The sequence below is a fragment of the Hipposideros armiger genome, unplaced genomic scaffold (genome assembly GCF_001890085.2).
Source record: "Hipposideros armiger isolate ML-2016 unplaced genomic scaffold, ASM189008v1 scaffold_42, whole genome shotgun sequence".
NCBI lineage: Eukaryota > Metazoa > Chordata > Mammalia > Chiroptera > Hipposideridae > Hipposideros > Hipposideros armiger.
Window position 1 is genome coordinate 2,473,785 of NW_017731392.1, and position 14,209 is coordinate 2,487,993.

Consider the following 14,209-nt stretch of genomic DNA (forward strand, 5'->3'; position numbering starts at 1 on the left):
AGACTTTCCTCATAGCCATTCATTTTTCTGCTCAGCAATCATAACTTCAGTGAGGCACTTGGGAGAGTGTCCTAGTGGGTCCTGGAAAGAAGGCTAATACTCAGACTACACATACTGGAATGCTGTTCTCATTTTTTTAATAGCCATGTTTCATTATGATGGGGTAAAACATCTGCTCTGATTGGTTGGTGCCAAGGCCATACTGATTGTTAAATATTCCAAATGACAACTTTGCCCTTTTGTGGAGCCTACTTTTTTTCTCCAAGAAAAGAGCCATTTTAAGTAAAACTGTCTTCCCTTCATCATTAGAGTGTAAATTGAAAAAAAGCTGTAGGCCTCCTGTTAATTATAAGAAAGATGATGTGATATTGTTAGAAAGCAGTAGTTTGGGTGCAGGTACAAATTGATTTAAAAAGGTTAGAGGGTTATGTGCAGTTGGGGGCCTAGCCTGTGAATAGCTGGCTGCTCATAGTGAGAGCCATGATGATACCTCGCCAACCCTGGAACAGCGGAGGGCCCATTGATTCCCAAACTGGGGCAGCCTGAAACCACTGGAACAATGCAAGTGTCCCTGTTACCACTCACACATATCAGCCTTTACAATAGTGCCTGGCAGGGAAAGAACTGACATCTGTTCCTACCTCCTGAACTTGGGCACACTCCCCTGCCTTCTCTCTGGGTCTTGACAAGGTAGACTATCTTACATCTTGCTTTTTTCCTATCTAGTAAGTCTTAGAAGGAAAAGACCCTGTCCTTAGTTCTACCTTTGGAACTAAAACATCAGACTTTAACCAGCCTGATGCAACCCCTAAAGCTTTCATGTATTGAGTACTTGCCAGGCATCAGATATTGTGAAGGTACTTTACATACGTGATTCCATTCAGCCCTCCCCCCAATCCAATAAGGGAGGTGGTTTATTGTTCCCAAGTTGTGGATAAATCTGAAGCATGACCCAGGTTGCAAATCCAGAACTCTGCTCCCTGGGGTGCAGATTTTACAGGTGTTACCTCTGCCCTTAAGGGGCTATCAGGTGTGAAAATGAGGCACACCTACATAGCTACAAGGTAAAACAAAGGATAGCAATGTTTGTCAAACTTGAGCTCTTAGTTTTATAGGAAAAAATTGTATGAACGTCCAACATTAACTTACATTTAAAAATTATCTAAATACACACAAATGTAAACCTTGCATAAACTTATACTACTAATATTTTGGTGCATTTCCTTATAGACACATATGCATTGGGGTTTTTATTTTATATAGATTTGTATTACGCTTTTCATTTCCTATACACCAGCATTTTCCTATGTCAGTAACAATATTTTAAAAATTGATATTTTTTTATCTTGTTCCAATATATGGGATTTTACCATATAGTCAACCATTCCCCTATATTTGGGCATTTAGGTTGTTTCTGATTTGTGCCATTATAATGTAACATACATTTCTGTACGTGAACTTTTGGTTGCCTTACTGATGATTTCCTTGGAGTCAATACTCAGGATTGGAATTACTGGGTTAAACGGCACAAACATTTTTAAGGCTTTTAACGTATTTCTTCAGAAAGGTTGTACTAATATATAAACTTCTAGGGTTAAAGGATCACTTTGGGGCCCAAAAAGTATCAAGGAGAAAATGGTATTTGAACCAGAACTTCAAGGGCAGGCAGCGGTTCTCCCAGTGCAGGTGGGTGAAGGCATTTCCAGTGGGAGATGACCTGCACAGACTCAGGGAGGAAAATACAAGGTGCTTGGGGAATGGCGAGCATTCTGATTTAGCTAGTGCTAAATGTACTGAGCACACTTTGAACACTAGGATTTTTGACAGAACATTGAAGGGATTAAAATGTTCAAAATATGAAACAACTCAGCAATAATACCAAGACAGTTACCGCTGCAGTATAACATTGTCTAAATGTCCAAAAGCATCACCATTCTCACACCATTTCATCTTCCCCTTGGTTCTGTGTTGCTCTTTGAATCAAATGGTTTACTGATCTCACCATGGTCTGATATAGTAACAGGAAAATATTCTCACATGTTCTAGAAGACATGCTGACTGTCTTGGTGTTGGCCTGGAGCCACCCTGGGTTGCTGCTGTCACTTATGACTTGACCATCTCAGCTCCATGCTCCCCTTGACAGCCCTCCCACTGGTGGTATTGTATTGTAGTTGAAAGAAATTAAGAAAGAAATAACTCAGACTGCCTGGGTTCAAATCCCAGCTCTACCATTTATTGGTTGTGTGGCACTGGTAAGTTACTTAGCCTCTTTCTGCCTTAACGTCTTCAACTGTAAAATAGGGTTAAGAATGTTACCTTTATAGGGTTACCTTGAGGATTAAACAAGTTAATAGACATAAAGCACTTAAAACAATGCTGCACATAGAATAAGCACTTTTAATGAGTGTTAGCTTTTACTATTCATTATCTTAGCCTCAGTTTGACCTATTGGCCAAAATTTGGCATCACACCTATAAAGGGTTTATGGCCAAGTGGTATACCATGACATTTCATCCACTGAGATCCAGAGGACTAGAAATTGCCTCCTTCCTAACTCAGCCCACAGCTAAAACAAACAGCTATGTGTTAAAGGTGAAATATTTTTATTTGAATTTATCATGGAAGTTGAATAGAATCTCATGACATTTATCCATATAAAATATCATAACAATGGTTTCAGGCATAAATAAGTGACTCTAACTATTCTGTTTTCATAATGCACAGTCAGTCCTTTTCGTTGATTACAAGTAAAAAGTATGTGAAGTTAAGATGCAGAAATTTTCAAATTCAATTTCAGCAATTTCCAAAAATTGAATTATAGAACAACAGAATCAAGGACACATTAAAAAAAAAGTCAATATTTAAATGGAACCAGCCACCTTGAAAAATAGTCCGAAAAACATGGTAAAAATTTTAATACTTCAAAAATTTTAATACTTCAAAAGGTAACAAGATTAAAATGTTGCTGGTTGGCCTGACTTTCCAGGACCTAGACCCTCTGGGAACTGCTGGGACTCAGTGAAATATTGTAACCTGCCCCTGGAATGTAGTCTCAGACACAAAGAAAATCACTTTTGATTTTGGTCCATAAACAGAGACAGGATTCTCTCGTTGCTGGATGACTCTTGAAAAGAAGCCTTTGCTTTCATTATGCATTTGGCCTCACAATCTTCATTGACAAATAGTTCTGAAAAGGAAGCAGGAACAGTGTTAAAAAAATTATATATGTATATAAATATAAATATATATAAATATATATATATATATAAATATATATATATATATGTATATTTAAGTTAGGGTTTCTCGACCTTGGCACTATTGACATTTAGCACTAGATGATTCTTGTTGAGGGGCTGTGCTGTACATTGTAGGATGTTTAGCAGCATCCCTGGCTTCTCCCCTACCCACTAGATGCCAGTAGTGCCCGCCCCCAACTATGACATCCAAAATGTCTCCAGATATTGCCAAATGCCCTCTGGGGAGCAAAATTTCCCCCAGTTGAGAAGCACTGGTTTAAATCAATAAAATTTAAGTCAAGAAAAAGAAATAATTATGAAGAATTTTTTTAAATGGGTAAGACAGATTGGACTAACTACAACTCAAAAATAATGTCCATGCACTCATAGTTAACAATCCAAAAGTATTATACTGAGGAAAACAAAGACATAAAATCACTGCTATTATGGTTGTGTGATTGTTACTCAACACAAACTAATCTACATTGTTATTAATATGAATTGAAGTAAGAGTATTTGAATGCCTGGACTTTCCCTTCTCTACTTGGCAAACTGGTCTTAAATGCCCCCTCCTTGTTGAAACCATCCTCAGCAACTGACTCTCACGGTCATTTGTTCATGTCTCTATAACAGCTTGCTGCTTATAGTAATTCACTTGTTCATATATCTGTTTGTCCCTGGGCTATGAACTGCTTGTGGGCAGAAGTCATGCCTTGGTCATGTCTACACCCCAATTCCTAGCCTACAGTGGATGCTCATAAATTCCTTGAGTGGAGAAACTAAGGTACTACTTGTAGGCACACCGGCTAACTTCCCATCTGGACTTCCATTTATGATTGCGGTGATGAAGGGAAATTTAAGGGGGCGGTTATATGACGTTGGCCTTAAAGAATAAATAAGATGTTGATAGACAAAACATGGGTGAAGGAATAGCACTGGCAAAGACATTCTGGCAGGTAAGGGTAATACTTGTTTTGGGGAGGGGGGGCAGCTATCTACTCTGGGTGGAGTTCAGGGTTTGTGTAGCCCTATAAGGACCCCAAGTTGGGGGGGGGTCTGTGAATTCTTGGCAAGGAGTCTGAAGGTAGGAAGACGAGTCGGAAATGCTTGTTATGGTCCAGACATACGTTGCTAAAGGCCTGAGAGATTTCTCCTCGAATTCCTGAAACCAAAGTTGTTTTCAGGCCATAAAGTTCTGCCCGAAATTCCTGAAACCCTAAGAATGCAATTCTAACCACAGCACACATTACTTTAAGTTTGCCAAAGGCCGAAGGGTTGTGGCACCACAACTGCTAAGTGAGTCATTCTTTTAAATGGCAACCAAGGCAAGTACCAAGTTGGATGACCAACCCCAATTCACACACACACACAAAGCCAAGCCAAGAAGCCCAGGACTCGCACCGGCAAGGAGTACAGCAGCACGGCCAAGAAGAGCAGCAGGATCAGCAGGATCAGCAGGCCGATGATGACCCACTTAAACCGGCGCCACACGATGAACTTCATGGTCTTACATGGGTTGGTGAACCAGAGGAAGGAGGTTTCTGGGCGGCTGCATTGCAAAGAAATGGTTTTTACCTACACAACTCAGGAGGGACAGATATTTTACCTCTGAGCATAACACAGTTTAAAGAATAAGTAATAACATTTATAAAGTCAAGATAAGATGTTATTCCCCTTAGTTGGCTGAGAAAGATTCCCGAAACTTTTATAGCTTCCTAAGGAAGATGCCGAAGGCACGCTGGACTTTGGTTTCACGGGAAAGGAGAATGGGTAAAACAAAGCCAGATCATCAACCGCTCCATCCCCACCCCCACCCTCCAACTATTAAGTACAAAATTAGAAGGACAACAGCTAATACATTCCATTAAGCCAAGTTGAAGGGAGGCTTTTAGACTGCAGGTGTTTGGGGATCAGACAACGCTGAGAACAAAGAGGGCTCTCACTTTGGTAGGTCCAGCTTGGGGTTCATGTTGGGTTCATCCCGTCCCTTCCCGGCTGGCCTCTCGTCGGCCTCCTTCTCATTGAGGACTTCCAACGTCATCTCCACTTTCCCCTTCAGTAAAGCAGAACAGGTTAAACACATGACATCACGTTTCATAAATATTTTCGCTTCAACCCAAGGAGTATTCCCCAAGCAATAATTTTTATTCTTGTAAAACAATCCTTAGATTGTCTTAAATTTTCCTCTTGAGATTTCATCACATTTCCTCTTCCATGTGTTTCTGAACTGACTCCTTGTGGGAAAGTGAGAGGACAAATTGCTTTCCCTCCTCCCTGCTCCCTGCTTTTCATTTTCTGTGTCCCCGTCATTCTAACTTTCTCACATCCATCTCCTTGCCTTCTCACACACCTTCTTTTGTAACCCTGGACCCAGATTAGCCTGAATACTGTTAATAACAATATTTAACATTTATTGAGCATTAACTGTAGGCTCCAAGAGAGATTACATGCTTCATGCTTACCATGGACCCCCATGGTGCAGAGCAATGCTGGCATTTAGTGGGTACTTGATGTACACTAGCTGAATAAATGAATGAATGAGTGAATGAATGAATGCTGCCTCCCTGTTCACAGGTTCCTGAGTGACGTGCTGCTTATGCCTTCTACATGGATAATCTTGTGTAATGTTCATGGCAACTCTATAAAGCAGATACTGCAACTATCCTCATGTGAACGTGAGGACACTGAGACTGAAAGAGGTCTAGAAACTTTCCCTCTTGTATAAATAGCCAGGCTTAACTAAGGTGGTAACAGGCTTTCTAGAACCCTGGAAAGCTGACCAGGTCACCAACGATTTGAGAACCCCGCCCCTGACGCTCATTTAAATGGTAGAGCCCAGGTGACTCCGGTGCGGTCAGACAAAGCTGGGTATCTGACGCTGGCAAGGTACTCCATCTCTCTGAGCCTGTCTTTTGAATCTATAAAATGGGGGTAATGTCTACTTGATGGGGTTGTCAGCAGCACTAAGTGAGATTATGTGTAAACTCATCTATAGTGGCAGAAAGCAGATAAGTGACTTCCTGGGCCAGCATGGGAGGCACGATGGACTGCAAAGGGCACAAGGAAATGTTTAGGGTAACGGGAATGTTCTGGATCTTGACTATGGTGGTTCCATAAGCGTATACATCTGTCAAAACTCATCAAACTGTGCACTCTAAATGGGTGCAGTTTATTTACATAAATTATACCTTAAAATTGTTTTAAATAAACAAGATTATGAATGTAAGGTATTTAGCATGTTGCCTGGTTCATAATCAGTGATGTAAAATGTAAACCATTATTAAAAATTCATAACGAATTAGGAAGTCTTTTGTGACATGGCATGATGACCTGCACAGTTGCTTCGATATCAAAATATATTTTGAGTTCTCCAAACTTGCTTTTAAGTTATGGCTTTCTTGTTCAATGGATGTCAGCCATTACCCCCTGCTGCCGCCATCTTTTTTTTTTTTTTTAATGAGAACAGCTCAAATTTGAAGTTTCCTCTTCTGTACTGAATTGTATTGGTAGCTCAACATAAATTAGCCTTCCTGAGGAAGAAGGGCTCTAAAGAAATACAGTGCAAACACTCTGGCTCCCAGTTTTTCAACAATTCAAATCTGCCCACCTTCCATTCAACCCCAAGCATATGTTCTGAGCATCTGCCACCTTCTCTTGTGATCCCTGGTACAAACCATTCCCATAACCTAAAGTCCTACATCTTTAATACATCCTTGTCTTATCTGGAATAAATCTATTGATAAAAGGCAAAACCCAAATGATAAAAGGCCTAAACAACCCCCAACCAGAAAATGCTCATACAGCCATCACACGGGAGCCATCTTTATCTGCGTAGCATGGCCACCATCCTCTCATGGACTTCTGTTCAAAGAGTGAGGCGGTTTTCACTTTAAGGGGGTTCATGGCTTTGAGATCCGGAATCATGTCCAAGTTGCATTTCTCTGATGATTTTGCTGGAATGATGGTGTGATGCAAATCAAGCTCCAGGAAACCTAGCCAAGTAAACATTAAACTCCAATAAGCTTCAAGTGGATCAGCTGTTGTTTACAAGGGAACAGAATGTTCCCGTCAGAAGAGAGTCAGACAGTGATTTTGAACAGGTGATGGGTGAGTTAGACAAAAGGACCCTGGTAGACATTTAAAATTCTTTCCAGATAGGATGGAAAGTGGCAGAAGAAATATCTGTCCACCACTCCGCATCTCACAGAGGACTACATGTTTTATTTCTCAAAGACAGGAGCATAAACAGAGTTCTTCTACAAGCTCAAAATAACTAAACATCTATAGACAAAATTTCCACTGAACCTGGATTTGAAATGTGCTCATATTAGCTCTGAGCTGCCCTGAACACAGTCATTTGGCTTTGGGTAAAGACACCTGGTACTTGGAACATGGGACACTCCATGAAACTGTCATGTTCAAGTCTCTCCTAGTGTATCCTCAGAAACAGGAGCCTGAGAAGGAACATAACAACTCAATAGAAAATTCTCATCAGGAACTAGGAAGTCCACATTAGGGTGCCTGGAGAAGCACATTTTCTCTTCCATGATGTGAGGCATTAACTCTTTAGTAGCACTTTGACTATCTTTTGGGCTTGGGAACTCTTGTGAGTCCTTTCCTTAAGGAAATGGTATATGTCATATGGGGTCAAGTCTATGAACCACTGGGACAAGAGTTGGTCTTCAGGGGCCGGCTGAGTGGCGCGTTGGTTAGCAGCTGGCTTGGGACGCCAGCTCTAAGCAGCAGGGCCCCAGTTCAGATCCCACATGAGGGCCAGTGACACTACCCTCTACAGCTAAGATGGTGAACAACAGCTTGACCTGGAGCTGGGCTGCTGTGAGTCGCCAGTGACAGCGTAGGCTGCAGCCCCTGTTGCAGTGGGCTGCCATAAGCTACCGTGTGTGGCCGGCAGCCAGCGTGAGTGGCCAGCAGCCGGTGTGAGCTACCAAGAGCTGCTGTGAGTGGCCCTCAATGGCTGGCGACCGATCTGCCTCACCTGGGAAGAGCGCAATGATAATACCAACATGGGCCAGTGAAGTGACGTCCTCCACAACTAGACTGAAGAACAAAAGGACAGCAACTTGTCTATTCCCCTCCCCCAATTCCCCAATAAAATCTTAAAAAAAAAAAAAAAGTTGGTCTTCAACAGTGCCAGCAAAGAGCAATAGGGAGGTTGTGGCAGATTATCTCTACACTGTTAGACTTAGGAACTGCCTGCCCTTCATCTTAGAATGGATTCATAGTCCACAATTTACTTAGCTTTTCTTGAGCATCTCTCCTTTGGGTGATAACTACAGCCACTTGCCCAATAGCTATTTTGAAATGTACTCATTCTCTTTATTTGTTTTCAGACTATTTTGTTTAAATTCCAAGGGACTACTCTTCACTACTCTGAAATTGATTGCCTGTATGCTTTAGAAGTCAGTGTACTTACATACGTACTTGTTTGTTCAGCTCCTATTAAGCACCAAGTCAAAGCTACTGCACTCAGTGCTGTGAAGGGTAAAGGGGTAAACAAGACACAGCCATTGGCTACCGTGGGCATTGCTTCTGCCAGGAAAGATGCCCCGAAAGCGGGAGATGAGTTAGGAGCTACTGTAACAGCTGGCTAAGAGAAAAAGAGGTCTGTACTGGCAGAGGCAGAGATCATGGAAGTAAGAAAATAAATGTGTGTGATAAAGCAGATTACAATGTTAAGACTGACTCGGGGGAAAGACAGGAGGACCCGCAGAGGACTCTGGGTGCTCTTGCCTGGGTGGCTGGGACAATGGAGGGGCTGTGAACAGCAAAAGAAGTTCATGAGGACACCAGGTATGAGGTGAGGGAGCAAAGGCTGAGTTTGATCATGATAAGTCTGAGGTGCCAGCCAAACATAAAGGTGAACGTTTCTGGTGGGGATTTAGGATCATAATCATTTTTAAAAAAAAATAGAATTGACATATAACATTATTGTAAGTTTAAGGTATATGGCATGTTGATTGGATACATTTATGTATTGAAATATGAGTCATTATAATAATTTCTTATTACTATATGTCAGGCACCATGGGTGGTCAGGCTACACACCCTGGTGTAGGAGTCATACCTCCCTGAAAGGTAAAAGTTGAAGCTATACCTTCAACTGAGGTGAGAGTGGGTAAATCGCTGAGGGGACCGAGGGATAGTGACAAAGACCCCAGGGAAGACAAAGGCCTGTATTTAAAGTGTGGGAGGAAGAAACAGAGCTGATCAATGAGACAGACCCACAGCCTGGGAGAGCGAAAATCAGAAGAGCTCTGTGCTTTTGGGGTGTGTGTGTGGGGGTGCATGCCAAGAAACAGAGGGTCCCAGGCTGTCAGGGTGTGTGTGTGTTTACCAAATGCCTTTAGCCACTGAGAAGGACCCTGAAAGAACAATGGCTGGAGCCTTAGGGAATCTCAGTAACTCCTGAGAGTAGTGTGGAGAGGAGGGAGCCAATTCTGAGGTAATGAGGAGAAAGAATGGGTTGTTTGGAAGTAGAGGCAGGGGTGTGGCATCTCTTCTGTGAAAACAGGATTTGAGTCTTAATAGCAAGACAGGAGCTGGTACCAGAGCCTCCACAAGGGCTCTTGAGAGTGGATGGGGACCACAGAAAAGGGTGACATTCACTGTGTCTGCTTCTCGGAGGACCCGAGACAGAGGACACACTGCCTAGAGGACATCCAGGCAGTGAGTGGGCCCCCATTCCCAATTACCCAAAGTACTGGAGATTTAAATGATTGATTCCAAGTTTTCATTAATTTCACCAATTCTAAGTACAGTTTCTTAGAGAAAAGTATACAAATGTAAGCCCTACCCAAGTAGTCATCCAGAGAAAACTTGTCATTATCCCATATCTGAATGATCAGTCTGGGTGGCACCCGAAATTCAGTTTGGTCAATACTCCAGAAATGTTCCTAAAATAACAAGAGAAACAGACAAACGAAATTACACTGATTACTGGATTCTGAAATTCTCCCCTTGGAAATCCCCAGCATCAAGGCACGGGGCCTTCTCCCTCGTTTGCATCCCTACCCCAAAAACTCCTCCCCTGGCTCTACCCCTCCACCCCATGTGTAGGAAGTACAGTTGGGCTCCCCAAGACATCTCAAGGCCGCCAGCTGGGTGACAAAAAGATGTCCCAGGCAGTTCCCAAACAGACAGTTTCCTGCCATGTTCCTATTAGTGTGACTTCCTGCTACCACTCCTGGGGTGTGGGGAGTGATTATATCTCCCCCTGGAAGACCACTATGGCTTGCTTAGATTATCTTCCCAAAGCCAGGCTGTCCTAGGTTGGCCTGCAACAACATCTGCTGGGGTGTCACTTCTGCTCAGCCACCTTCTGCCCACCCACCAGACCTCCCACCCACCCCGCACGGATGTCTGAGCACACTCATTTCATGGGGGCACAGATTTTACTCTTTTATCAATGCAGATTTAAAATGTCTTGCTATTTTTGGCTTTTGAAATATATTGTTGAGTTTTACATGCTGTGGTCAACTAAGACCCCCAGATCCCTCATAATAGTTAGGTGGAGGGAGGGCTGAGTAGGGTCTTCCAGGTTCTCGCCTCTGGTTCCTGCCTCTGCCCAGGCAGTATTAGCTAAGATTAACAACACCTCCACAGCCTAATTACATCTAAGTTCCACTAGCCCCAGGAGAAAGGGAATTCCCCCATTGCTTCATGAATTTGAGAAGAGTGTAGGGTTGTTTCTTGTTTTTCAGATGACTTTCCAGAAATGTTCCCTTTTTGCAGGGCTCAGAGGGCCTGGTTGTGAGGGGCTGGGAAACCCACTTTGCTGTTGTCTGGCCCCACCTGACTGTCCTGTGTGGGGTCATGCTCCAAGTACCACTCAGGGCATGGGGAGGTCCAGCACCAGGTGCAGATAAATAGGAAAGGTAACGTAGGGCCTACCTTTCCCCACTCCCTCACCTTTCCCACCCGTGTCTGCCTCACATCTGAAAGTATGCATGGTTTGAAATCTGGTTGACCTCTGTGTCTCTAGAAAGTGCCCCTTGAAAACATTCATCTCACCTGGCACAGAAAAATGCTCACTACAGCATCAGCACTGAGTAAGGCTAGCAGGGGGAAGGGCCTGGCCTGATAGGACATGAGACAGGTATATTTTGATCAGATATGAGGAAAGGAGGACTGGGAAGAGCTAGGGGAAGTTTATAAAATGTAGGGGGTAGGAATAGGATGTAGAGGCCTAGAAAAGACATCTGTTTTTATTGCCTGGCCAGGTTTCAGGCCCCCTTTTTGGGATGAAAGCACCCAGATTTTTCTTGGAGATTCCCCTGTTCCAGTCCATGCAATTTGGGAAGAACCGACTCCATCCCTCAGAGCCAGGCCAATCAGCATTGCTTTCCTAGGCAGTATTGGTTGGTTCAGGGATGGTCACATGACCCCAAACAGGCAGAGACACTGAGGCCCAATTCCAAGAGTCTGCTTGGGGCCATTGGGGTTGTGTTCTTCTCTTTCTGCTGAGGCTGCTGAGAGGGCAGGACGTGAGCTGGGCTGCTGGCAGCCATCTTGCCTCCCCCCGGGGAATGAAACCCACAGAGGACAGGGCAGAGGGGAAGAGAAAGTGAGAGCGATTTCTAAATACATCACTTCAACCTGGGGTTCAGGTGTTCCGTAAGCCAGCCAACCCTGGACTTTTTAGTAATATGAACCAACAAATCAATTTTTTGGTATAAACCAGTTTGAGCTGAGTTCTGTAACTGAGAGTCTTATAAATTAAGGCAACCAGGGCCCTGAACCCTCACGGAAGTGCTTCTGAAGGAGGGCAATTTTACCTGCTTTAATATTTTGCCTCTGTTTGGTTAATTGGTCAAACAGTTCTGCTTATCACGGGAAGAACTTGATCTCCCTGTGACATAAACATACACTTGGGTTGTTGTATGTATTGATACAAGATCCCCCATGTCTATCTACCCTTTGTCAATCCTTTCTCCTGCTGCCAACATATTAGGGGAAAGAAAGTTGTGTTCCTTATCCTTCTCACTCCACCAATAGCTGTCGTAGCTCTGTGACCCTGGGCAAGTATCTACGCCTCTGTGGGTCTCAGGGTCCCCATCTGTACCAAGAGGGAGCTGGACTTAAGACTGCCAAGGTGCTGAGTGGCTCTGACATTCTCTCAGGGTCTGCATTAAGGAGGACCCATGACATCCACTTGCCACAGGCACATTTCAGAGCTCACTTTTTTAGCAACAATACAGAGTTGTTCAGCTGGGAGGTAGTCAAACGGGAAAACAAATCTCCAGTTAAAATTCCCTTCGCCATCCAAGGACCTGTAATGGACATCTGTTTTCTGTTTGTTTTCTTCATTGCCAGGAATCCAGCTGAAAAGCAGAGGCAAACAGACTTAGCTTCGTGTGATTGACAGGTAATCTAGCCGCAAAATTGTGCAGTGATTAGGGGAGTGAAGGGCAGGAGAATTAATGCACTTTTCTTGGGCAGCTTCCAGTTATCTACAGAGCTAGGGGCTGATTTATGAAGAGGAGGTGCTCTGCTGCATTCAACATAGGTTGTAGCCAAACAAAACATAATTCCTCTAAAACCAAAGCAGGAAACCCTTTAGACTTCAGTTAACAGGGATAAGGTGAAATTTTCTGGAAAATATCAACAACTTAGCTTCTATTTTGGGAATGCTGGGGCTTGCTGGCTATGATTTTAGCCTTTGTAACTATAACTCATCAGTGTCTGTCATCACTGCTGATAGGCTCAATGAATATGAGTTAGTTCTAAATTTTAGCATTTCCTTTTCCATATTTTACTTAAGCAAACAAAACAGGCATGACTCAAGTAATCTTACAGCTTCCTTTTTTTTTTTTTTATTATTCTGAGAGTCACTCTGATCCTATTAATGAGACTAGCCAGGGAGATGTGAGCTGTTATTTCCATATGCATATCTATGAAAATCCATTTCTAGAAACAATTTAACATCTTAACTTTTGACATTTGAAAAATTTCCTTTGACTTGTACCTGGCACATAGCAGACATTAATTGAATACCTGTTGAAGGAATGAATGAATGAACTGCTCGGGAAGCAGTTGTGATATGTGCCTGCTACTGGGAAGACTCCTGGTTTGGAAGCAGGGGAACACTGGATTTTAGGCTGGTAAAGTGGTTGAGTGCATGGTTCTCAACACTGACTGCACATTAGAATCACATTGGAATCAACTGGGAGCTTTAAAAAATATTGATGCCTGGACCTCACAGACAGAGGCTCTTAGTAGGAGGCTGTGAACTTGCTCTGCCAGTGACTCGCTAAGCTTCATGTCCCATCTATAAGATGAGTTTAATGATATGTGCTCCCTTCTCATGGTCCTCATGAGGACATAATGCAAGATCATGGCTTAGGAGGGCCAGCGTGGGAAAAGGGAAATCTTTAACTCATGGTTACGACCATCTGCCACGAACCAGGTACTTAGTATGCCTTATTTTATTCTTTGCAACTCGTATGACTATCTCCATTTCACTGATGAGGAATCTGAGGTCCAGAGAGGCTATCTAACTTAAAGCTCACATAGCCACTAATGGACAAAATGAGTATAACTCCCAATCTGTCAGAATACAAAGTTTAAGCCTGTTCCTCTGCCTCAAAGACCATGGAGACTAGAAAGTCTCACATGCTAATTAGTGGTGGTATTAATATTAACCAACTACAATAGTTTTACTCCTTGGTGGTCAATTAACTGACTAGATAAGTTAGCTGAAAGATTTCTTTTGACAATTAACTTTTAAGCTTTTATTTTTATTTATTTATTTATTTTTTTAAAGATTTTTTTATTGGGTAATTGGGGGGATGGGAACAGTACTGGGGAATTAGGGGAAGGGGAACAGACAAGTTGCTGTCGTTTTGTTCTTCAATCTAGTTGTGGAGGATGTCGCTTCACTGGCCCAAGTTGGCACCATCATTGTGCTCTTCCCTGGCGAGGCAGATCAGTCGCCGGCCTCTGGACGGCCG

The 14,209-nt window shown here is 43.0% G+C and overlaps 1 protein-coding gene across 1 annotated transcript in view; it reads right to left on the reverse strand.

The window, feature by feature from the left end:
• Positions 1 to 2,211: 2,211 nt before the first annotated feature.
• Positions 2,212 to 14,209, reverse strand: part of MYOF (myoferlin) — a 165,673-nt gene continuing 153,675 nt past the window's right edge. The window contains exons 42-47 of the mRNA XM_019639002.1: positions 12,439 to 12,580; positions 10,054 to 10,153; positions 7,041 to 7,231; positions 5,183 to 5,292; positions 4,641 to 4,788; positions 2,212 to 3,187 (exon numbers count right to left, since the gene is read on the reverse strand). Coding sequence (XP_019494547.1) covers positions 3,149 to 3,187; positions 4,641 to 4,788; positions 5,183 to 5,292; positions 7,041 to 7,231; positions 10,054 to 10,153; positions 12,439 to 12,580 — 730 coding nt within the window. The 3' untranslated portion in view covers positions 2,212 to 3,148. The remainder of the gene's footprint in view (positions 3,188 to 4,640; positions 4,789 to 5,182; positions 5,293 to 7,040; positions 7,232 to 10,053; positions 10,154 to 12,438; positions 12,581 to 14,209) is intronic.